This window comes from Tachypleus tridentatus, chromosome 1 (assembly GCF_004210375.1).
Source record: "Tachypleus tridentatus isolate NWPU-2018 chromosome 1, ASM421037v1, whole genome shotgun sequence".
Classification (NCBI taxonomy): domain Eukaryota; kingdom Metazoa; phylum Arthropoda; class Merostomata; order Xiphosura; family Limulidae; genus Tachypleus; species Tachypleus tridentatus.
This window is the reverse complement of record NC_134825.1, coordinates 6155107-6166693: the sequence shown is the minus strand read 5'-3', so window position 1 is coordinate 6166693 and position 11587 is coordinate 6155107. Positions and strand designations below refer to the sequence as shown.

Here is an 11587-nt window from a genome sequence, read left to right as displayed (position 1 = left end):
CCATCTTCCTCCTTCCTCATCTCCCTTCATGCCTTAGAATGAAACTATGATGATTATTTTTTGCCTTTCCTCCCTTCCTCTCACTCCTTCATGCAGCCAAATTAAAAGGCTATGATGTGTACTAATATCTATCATCTTCTCCTCATTTCTCCTTCATACTCAGCCAAATTAAAACTTATGCTGGATGTACACATCTTCCTCCTTTCCTCATCTCCCCTTCATACAGATTAAATTAAAGGCTATATGATGTATATATGCACATCTTCCTCCTATCATCTCCTTCATACCAGAAATTAAGATGTCCTAATATGATGATGTACACATCTTTCTCCTTTCCTCTATCTCCCTTCATGCATAGGCAGAAAACTATATGATGTACCAGATCTTCCTCTTTCCTCATCTCCCCTTCATACCTTATGATGATTAAAACTATATGATGTACACATCTTCCTCCTTCCCTCATCTCCCTTCATACCTTAAATTAAAACTATATGATGTACACACATCTTCCTCCTTCCTCATCTCCCCTTCATACCTTAAATTAAAACTATATGATGTACACAGGATTCTTTTAGGTCAATCTTCAGGAGTAGCATTTCCAAGGAATATTCCCTTTTAAACGCGTGTGCAGGCTGCCTTTCTGTTACCACATCAACAGTTTCTATGGTGAAGCTCACGGAAGAAATACATCGTGTTTAATGAGAAAATCTGTGACGTGAAGTTTGGTTGTCCACATCACTTTCGTACATATATTGGTTTTAATCTCACATCTTTATGAACAACAACCTTTTCAGACCTTCAACCTGCGAAACGTACGTACGTACGTTGTTCCAACTATGTATAACATTACACCTAATAATAACAACGAGGGAAAGTAACAAATAACAGTTTTTCTGAGAACGACCTCATAGTATCATTGTACGTATAAAAAGTACAACAGTTATCTAGGTGACATTATGTAACTATCGCCCTCTGGTGGCAGAACATCAAGTCATAAAACACTATTTACAAATTATTGTATTATCATCCTCTGTTACCAGAAAATTAAATTATAATTACACAAAACATTGTTTAAACATTTTTGACATTGTCAGTCTCACTTTCTGGGTAACATTAACTCAGTTTCAAAATGCATAACATAAAAGAACAGACAAATTAGTTCCAAATTTGTTCAAGATTTGTATTGAACATCTACGTACCTTGGAATCATCAGTGGACTTTGGAGAACCTCCCAGAGCAATATTGGGAACCTCTGGCTCCGCTGGAGGGCTTGGAATAAACTCGTAACAATTGGAAGAGGACAAGCTGTCGTTTATTGTACTGGAGGACTCATATTTTATGTTTGGCGGAGATGATGTTATCATTATTGAAGTGACTGAATGACCTTTAACCCTGGAAAAGGACGTTTCTTTGTTATCAAAATAGTTAGAAATTTCTTTTTCTAAAGTTCTTTCTTGAGATGCTTTGCTTCTTGTCGTACTACAAACAGAAGGTGTTTTCACTGATACAGAAAAGGTTTGTTTAATCTCGTTACCAGTCTTCAAACTCTTACACTCGTCGTCTTCTTCCTCGGTAATTCCGAAGGACGAACTTGGATACACTTCATCTTCAGGTTCCAAAATTATTTTGTTAGTGACGTCGACTGTCTTGTCACTTTCAAACACACCTGGACTGGAAGGTGATTGTATGCTAGCGACATCTGGTGGGACGTCCTCAGGAGTGAATTCTAATGTTATCTTCCCCCGCTTCTTAATGGCTCTATCAGTTTCCTCACAGTCAGCGGGGGAAGAATACCCGTTTTTTGGATTAACTGAGCTTGGTTTGTAATGATCCATTACGACGTCACAAGAATTTGCTGAAAAATAGATGACAATGTTAATCAAAATTTATTTTATGTTTGTCAGTTGTTAAATCTGTTAAACTAAGTTTGAGTTTTTAATCCTATAACTGGCGAATAAATGTTCATAAGATCAATATATTGTATCGTGACGGTATTTTTAGATGACACACAACTTGAACCACATTTTTAATGGTTCTACTGAAACAGTGATGATTTACAATGAAATAACCCAAGATCCTTTTCGACAACAGAAACTTGCATAATGATCACCTAAGTAGCTCATTTTCCTGATCGGTCAACTTTCATATTACTACCTCTTTATTGTATAAATGAAGGAAAGAAACATTACCTAAGTTTGTGTTTTTACATTGTTCAGTTCTTTAATGGTTAGTCTCAATTAATTGACTTCTAAACGTAAGTTTACAAAAAAACGGTTACGACTCAATGTATACAGAATATTTCTACTTTAAGGTGTAATTTTACGAGACGCTTGTAGTGTATAATTAATAATAACTGTCTACCGAAGATAGGCGTTTATCTTACAATGAGAATAACCCTCCTTCATTAACGGAACTGTAAATCTGAAGGCTTATAACAAAATCTAAAACAGGGTTTCGATGCCCGTGGTGAGAAAAGCGCAGATAGTCTCTTGTGTAGCATTTTGCTCAACAACAAACAAACAAAGAAATATAATGAAAAGGTTGTGGAACTACATCACGTGTCGTTATATGAATAACTAGATACTACATCACGTGTCGTTATATGAATGACTAGATACTACATCACGTGTCGTTAGATGAATGACTAGATACTACATCACGTGTCGTTATATGAATGACTAGATACTACATCACGTATCGTTATATGAATGACTAGATACTACATCACGTATCGTTATATGAATGACTAGATACTACATCACGTATCGTTATATGAATGACTAGATACTACATCACGTGTTTATCGTTATATGAATGACTAGATACTACATCACGTATCGTTATATGAATGACTAGATACTACATCACGTGTCGTTATATGAATGACTAGATACTACATCACGTATCGTTATATGAATGACTAGATACTACATCACGTGTTTATCGTTATATGAATGACTAGATACTACATCACGTATCGTTATATGAATGACTAGATACTACATCACGTGTCGTTATATGAATGACTAGATACTACATCACGTGTTTATCGTTATATGAATGACTAGATACTACATCACGTATCGTTATATGAATGACTAGATACTACATCACGTGTCGTTATATGAATGACTAGATACTACATCACGTATCGTTATATGAATGACTAGATACTACATCACGTATCGTTATATGAATGACTAGATACTACATCACGTGTTTATCGTTATATGAATGACTAGATACTACATCACGTATCGTTATATGAATGACTAGATACTACATCACGTGTCGTTATATGAATGACTAGATACTACATCACGTATCGTTATATGAATGACTAGATACTACATCACGTATCGTTATATGAATGACTAGATACTACATCACGTATCGTTATATGAATAACTAGATACTACATCACGTATCGTTATATGAATGACTAGATACTACATCACGTATCGTTATATGAATGACTAGATACTACATCACGTATCGTTATATGAATAACTAGATACTACATCACGTATCGTTATATGAATGACTAGATACTACATCACGTATCATTATATGAATGACGAGATACTACATCACGTATCGTTATATGAATGACAAGATACTACATCACGTATCGTTATATGAATGACTAGATACTACATCACGTGTTTATCGTTATATGAATGACTAGATACTACATCACGTGTCGTTATATGAATGACTAGATACTACATCACGTGTTTATCGTTATATGAATGACTAGATACTACATCACGTATCGTTATATGAATGACTAGATACTACATCACGTATCGTTATATGAATGACTAGATACTACATCACGTGTCGTTATATGAATGACTAGATACTACATCACGTATCGTTATATGAATGACTAGATACTACATCACGTGTTTTATCGTTATATGAATGACTAGATACTACATCACGTATCGTTATATGAATGACTAGATACTACATCACGTGTTTATCGTTATATGAATGACTAGATACTACATCACGTGTTTATCGTTATATGAATGACTAGATACTACATCACGTGTTTATCGTTATATGAATGACTAGATACTACATCACGTATCGTTATATGAATGACTAGATACTACATCACGTGTTTATCGTTATATGAATGACTAGATACTACATCACGTGTCGTTATATGAATGACTAGATACTACATCACGTGTTTATCGTTATATGAATGACTAGATACTACATCACGTGTTTATCGTTATATGAATGACTAGGTACTACATCACGTGTCGTTATATGAATGACTAGGTACTACATCACGTGTCGTTATATGAATGACTAGATACTACATCACGTATCGTTATATGAATGACTAGATACTACATCACGTATCGTTATATGAATGACTAGATACTACATCACGTGTCGTTATATGAATGACTAGATACTACATCACGTGTTTATCGTTATATGAATGACTAGATACTACATCTCGTATCGTTATATGAATGACTAGATACTACATCACGTGTTTATCGTTATATGAATGACTAGATACTACATCACGTGTTTATCGTTATATGAATGACTAGGTACTACATCACGTGTCGTTATATGAATGACTAGGTACTACATCACGTGTCGTTATATGAATGACTAGATACTACATCACGTATCGTTATATGAATGACTAGATACTACATCACGTATCGTTATATGAATGACTAGATACTACATCACGTGTTTATCGTTATATGAATGACTAGATACTACATCTCGTATCGTTATATGAATGACTAGATACTACATCTCGTATCGTTATATGAATGACTAGATACTACATCACGTGTTTATCGTTATATGAATGACTAGATACTACATCACGTGTCGTTATATGAATGACTAGATAATTCAGCCGTGGTGGCCTTCAGCACAAACCGACGATACAATTTGGATACTATTTCACAAATTAATACACAATCCCAGTAGGAGTTCAGAACGAAGAATATTTAAAACATGAACACTAGAAATATAGCACATAATATAAGCCTGTTATATAGCAAGTTATTCTACCGACAGAGGGCTCTGTGTGGTGTTTTACTGATTTAGTAATAGCTCTGATTCAGCAGTCAACTTCAGTGAAGTCCACGTATGGTAACTAGTATAAATAAATATTCAAAGCCATGTTAAGCATCATAAAAATCGACATTTACTTTTATGTCACATTAAATTCCAGAGTGGACAGACAGCAGATAGTCCATCGTGCACTAACAACAAAATATATTTAATTTCTTAGAAGTTTTTCATATATAATGAAAACGTTTTACATTTCACAAATACTTATGAAAATGGATAGTGCAGTGAGCTCACGTGTCCATACAATGATGAAATGCAGATTTGTTTTCTTTCTATTCACCTTAAAATCGTCCAAACAAAGCAACGTCTATGAAGTTTGCTTCTTGTACACTTGTTCTAACAAATAATTTGAACAACATTAATACGTATCTAAAAGCAGGTGTTTCGTTCCGCGAAGATATGCCTCTCGTAAAGAAACACATCTTTGGCTATCAGGATTGCCAGCCCTTTCGAGAATCTGGGTCAGGGGCACAGGAAATTCAACTTGTTGAGAAATAGGCTCACAAAATCCGGTCTCATCAAGATACACACCCTACGAAGAGGTCGTTCAGATAATTAATAATTTCTTGATTGTATAAACCTTAAATGGACAGGCTAAAGGTATATTCAATGATAGTTGAAACCCATAACCTTTCGAACAGAAGATCGAAATTGATTCGTTCCTAGTCTTCGGAAATTCTTCTGCGTCTAAGATATATTCGCGTTTTTAAATATAATTTCCTTTCATGATTGCTAACTGGAAAATTACTTGTAAGAATTAATCAGTGTACCTTCTAACGGAACTGTTATTGTTTTGTTTTTTTCAATTAAGTAGTCGTAAATATGAACATTCATGTGAAAAACGTTCCTTGGCCTATTTTATAGTGATCTACGTGCCGTAGAAAAACCGTTGACGATAATGAAACGTTTGCCAATTCAGGTGCTCACAATAACTTGTGTATAGTAAAATTAATAAATACATTTGAAAATCCAACGCTAGATGGCAATATAAATATATATGAATTTAGCTCTTATACGTATATGGTAAGCAATCTTAAATTATTCAAACAATTTTAAATAAACAAAATGTATTAAAATATTCGAGGAAGAAATAATAAATAAATAAATAACAATGATTTGTTAAAATACTTAATATAAATTTATACACCCTGAGCAACAATCATGGCTTTCTCTATTCGATTCGATAGGAATGTTGAGTGATAAATAATACAGGGTTGAGTCAGCAGAAGGTGAACAAAGACCAGCTTTCGATAACCTGTTTCTGAGTTCTCTAAAGATATTACTAACATGACTACATAGAAGAAATACCGGAAAACTGTGTCAATAGGTGGCGTTATAAAATTACAAAAATTTTATGTAGGATGAACTTTTGGTAACGCTTGTCTTGTCGATATCCAAAGATAGTGTTAAAATTATATGCTACAAGTTTTCACCTACAGGGGAACTATAAGCGTTACTTTTTATTTTTTACATCTACGTAAAATGGCCCGACATGGTCAGGCGGGTTAAGGCGTTCGAATCCTCGTCGTGGGGACGTTATAATGTTACGGTCAATCCCCCTATTCGTTGATAAAACAGTAGCTCAAGAGTTGGCGGTAGGTGGTGATGACTAGTTGCCTTCCCTCTAGCCTTACACTATTAAATTAGGGACAGTTAGCGCAGATAGCCCTCGTGTAGCTTTGCGCGAAATTCAAAACAAACCAAACAATCAAAACATCCACGTGATAAATTCTATGTTAACACTGCTTTTTTACCATTTTAGCATAATATTTAGACTATCGTTTGGAATACATATACTTTCGTCTCTAACCTATTTTGATGGTGTAGCATAATATTTATACTATCGTTCGGAATACATGTACTTTCGTCTGTAAGCTATTTTGATGGTGTAGCATAATATTTAGACTATCTTTTGGAATACATGTACTTTCGTCTGTAAGCTATTTTGATGGTGTAGCATAATATTTATACTATCGTTCGGAATACATGTACTTTCGTCTGTAAGCTACTTTGATGATGTAGCATAATATTTAGACTATCTTTTGGAATACATGTACTTTCGTCTGTAAGCTATTTTGATGGTGTAGCATAATATTTAGACTATCGTTTGGAATACATGTACTTTTGTCTGTAAGGTATTTTGATGGTGTAGCATAATACTTAGATATCGTTTGGAATACATGTACTTTCGCCTGCAAGCTATTTTGATGGTGTAGCATGATATCGTTTGGAATACATGTACTTTCGTCTGTAAGCTATTTGATGGTGTAGCATAATATTTAGACTATCGTTTGGAATACATGTACTTTCGTCTGTAAGCTATTTGATGGTGTAGCATAATATTTAGACTATAGTTTGGAATACATGTACTTTCGTCTGTAAGCTATTTGATGGTGTAGCGTAATATTTAGACTATAGTTTGGAATACATGTACTTTCGTCTGTAAGCTATTTGATGGTGTAGCATAATATTTAGACTATCGTTTGGAATACATGTACTTTCGTCTGTAAGCTATTTTGATCGTGTTGCATAATATTTAGACTATCGTTTGAAATACATGTACTTTCGTCTGTAAGCTATTTGATGGTGTAGCATAATATTTAGACTATAGTTTGGAATACAAGTACTTTCGTCTGTAAGCTATTTGATGACGTATATTAGCAAATAGTGAAACTAATATATGTTGAAGACCATATTTCATTTTTCCAGCTGTAATCGATGTGTACAAGAGTTGACGTTATTGTTAATAAGAAATAGAACAATTCTCTAAAAACTATGAAATGTACAAAGACGGTGAAAGAACAACAGATACGTTCCTCTGTCGACCGAGAGGTCTGTTGGTTGACAGCATTAAGTAACTTTTAACATAATTTACAGTTTACAGTAGACACAATGAAATGACTGATTCGAAGAATGTCAAGAACAAAATAAGAAAACAGTGCACGAAGGTCATTCACCCTCACTTCAGACAATGATTTGTCTTACCTTCGCAGCTCACATGTTAGCTCGCAAATAATCATTAGCGGTGTCACTTTGGGATAAAATATATCTGGTAATTTATTATGAAACATTTCTATAAATGTAAATAAAATGACGGCCTATGTCTCCAGAATGTAACTTCATTAGCTCAACGCCCCCGCTAGTACAATGGTTAGTCTACGGATTTACAACGCTAAAACCAGGGAGTCGATTCCCTTCGCAGGGCTCAGCAGATAGCGCGATGTCGCTTTGCTATAAGAAAACACAAACACATCAACTCAATATTTCGCTACTACTGACTTTTTCAGGAGGTATCGACGTCATACATGCTCAACAGTCCAGTTAAATCTGATACACGTGTCAGTTAAATTTGATACACATGTTTGGAAAGTAATATCATATTAAAACAATATTCAACATTCCTGAAGTATTATTGTTAAGAGAAATCAAATCAACAGTACTAAATAAGTAATATTTTAATAAATAAATGTTAGTCTATTATTACTTTGTTTAGGAGGCATATTTGGAAATACTATACACCTAAACAATCGCATTCTCGCATATGACATACATGAATGTAATCAATATACAAGTATAAAAACGACACAGCAATAAAACACCTACCATCAACGTTTAAATATGTGTCGCCTTCTGGTGGTGGACTTTCGTACTTCTCTGTCCTAACTTCAGTAAAATTCCTTTGCGAATGACTACACATTGAAGTTTTATTTTTCCTTTGCAAGAAACATCTTCTTGTGTTGTGAGTTGTCTTTTATCAGTTTTAACGAGCGCTTCTCGAGAATTTTCTGCTCCGAGTCTTTGTCCAGCGGTTGACCCCAAACAACTGGAGGAAAGAATTTCACCCACGCTTTGAAATCCAGAAGCAAAATGGTCATCAACTTTCAGTTTATTGTTATGGTAGTTGTGGTTTTCTTGTGTTACTCCTACATCCAAAGGCTCTTTTATATCCTCGTCTCCAACGTCATCATGACACCATTCCAACACTGGACAAATGTGCTCAAGAATTACAACATCGTTATCATCGGCTTTGAATTTCACTTGTTTTTTCTTTCTTGACTCCTTATTTTCCTCGGATTGCGGTAAGCACGTGTCGTCAAAAGAACTTACGCTGACAAACGAATTTCCATTTCTTTTCAAAATCGACTTAACCTCCTTAGAAGAGCTCTGACTCAAGGAGCCAGTGTCTAATGAATCCGTGCTTGTTTCAATATCGTCAAACTCATTACTGTGAGGAGAGACAGGCATAGCCGTTAGCGTTTCGAGGTTTTCATTGCTCCAGGACCTGTTATTAGAACTGGGACGTTTACTTCCTGTGCGTTCTAAAAATGAAGAATTGATTTGGTTTTCTGTAGTTCTTGTGGTTGATAGACTCTGGTTTCCCCCTGATTGCGAATACAACACAGGTCTTTTATCAGCAGCCTGTAAGAACAATGGGCAGTGTTCTTCAAATTGTGTAAACAAAGAAAATCCTTGGCCTTCTGTCGATTTTGTAAATGAATATGAACCTTGATCATTTAAAGGCTGCACATACGAGCATGGGGATTGTTTGTCTATAGGTTGTGAAGGTGAGAAGAAAAGTTGTTCATATACAGGTTGTGAAAACGAGGCAATACATTGTTTGTCTAAAGGTTGTGAAAGCGACGAAGGTCGTTGTTTGTCTACAGATTGTGTATGAGAGGAAGAACGTTGTTTGTCTAGAGATTGTGAATGCGAAGAAGCACGTTGTTTGTCTACAGATTGTAAATGAGAGGAAGGACCTTGTTTGTTTACAAATTGTGAATGCGAGGGAGCACGTTGTTTGTTTGCAGGCTGTGCAAATGGAGAGAACCGTTGTTTGTCCACAGGTTGTAAAAGTGGGTAAGAGCACTGTTTCCCTGGGAACTGTTTCTCAACAGGTTTTGTAAATGAAGACACAAATGTTTTGTCTTCTAAAGGGGTTGAAGATGAAGACAAGAGGCTCTGATGTTGATCAAATAAATCTCTTTCTGAAGTCGATCGTTCGTGGGGATATATATGTCCCGAGTCAAATGATTTGTGGGGAGCAAGAACAGTAGGCAAATCTTTGTCCGTTAAGTTTGGCAGTGAAGAAGACGGGAAAATATGTATGTTTTCCTGAAATGTATTTTTCTCCACATACGGCTTTTCGCGGAATTTTTGTGCCAATGGCGATAGATAGGATACTTTGAAATTTTTCAAACGATTGGTCAAATAAGAAACCTCATTTGAGTGTTTGTCATTCTCGTAATCTGGATCTGGAATAGAAGAAGAACTGCTCTCAGGAGTGCAGCGATCGCTCCAGCTGTTGTAATTAGAATCTGCAAAACTGGAGCTGCTTCTGGTACTCGGTTGAGGGAGGAAGGGGTAAAAAACATTCTGTTGACCCTGAATATGTTCTACAATCTTCCGGTCCTTGTCCACGTATCACGTCTTCATTATAATTGATGAAATCACTGGGCGGGCCACTTTGTGAAGAGAGATAAGTCAAAACTTTATTATTCGGAGAGGATTTACTCACTCGATTTTCTCTGATACGTCTTTCTGTATCATGTTTCTTGCTCGTTTTCAATTCAATTGCATTATCACTTAAATCATCGTCCGTGTCGCTATCAATTTCAGGCGTAGACAATGAACCCATATATTCTTTAACGAGATCGTAAGCAGTTACATCACATTCTAAGATGGACTTTCTTGACGATACGGAATTGAAAGGACCCTTTCTGTCAATAGTTTTGATGAAACTAACATGTGGTGATGGTTTCGGATGGTTATCTTGCTTTGATTTCCTTGATCCGCTTACTTTACCATGACGTGAATGTAAACCATTTCCGTGTTTCTCGTTGTCACAGTTTTCCTCGGACACAGCATAAAGATCAACCTTTTCTGGTAAAATGGATTTCCTTCTAGGAAACACCTGAGGTTCTTGAAATGTATTTTGGGAAGCATGTGGAGACCAGCATCTACAAGAGTACCGGGATCCTCTGCTGCAGGTACTACTACGAATAGCTAAGCCACACTTACAATGAGCTAGACCAGAAGCAGAGGCTGTTGGAGGAACTTTCTCTTCCAAGCCATTTTCGTGAATTGGCTCTTGAATGTTAATATAGGTCTCCCAAGGATAAACCACAACACGTGGTCTCGTTCTGACATTTTTAACGGAAGCAAATTTAACGTCCTGAAATGGATAACTAGATTTACTGGCTCTAGACTTTCCTACATAGTCCGGAGTAATAGGTGCTGTAGACAGTGAACCAAATTTATCAGAAAATTCATTTTTATAAGAGTCCCTTATAACGGTATCATTGGTGTTTTGTTTTTCTTACGCGAGAAAATGTTTAGACGTCTTTTAAGACTGCCACTGTTGTTTGGTTTTTCTGATGCTTTAAAAGACAGTGGATAATTCTGCACTGTGTTGTAGTGCACGTGATTATTTCGGTCTGTCATCATGGCTGCATTGTAGCTG

At 35.7% G+C, this 11587-nt stretch overlaps 1 protein-coding gene across 1 annotated transcript; it reads right to left on the bottom strand.

The window, feature by feature from the left end:
• Positions 1 to 1716: 1716 nt before the first annotated feature.
• LOC143258167 (uncharacterized) lies at positions 1717 to 11568 on the bottom strand. Its single transcript, XM_076517200.1, has 4 exons — positions 11448 to 11568; positions 10643 to 11361; positions 8731 to 10536; positions 1717 to 1855 (listed from the first exon to the last, which is right to left on the bottom strand). Exons 1-3 carry the CDS (start codon positions 11566 to 11568, stop codon positions 8740 to 8742), a joined length of 2637 nt encoding a protein of 878 aa, XP_076373315.1. The 3' UTR covers positions 1717 to 1855; positions 8731 to 8739.
• Positions 11569 to 11587: the final 19 nt, after the last annotated feature.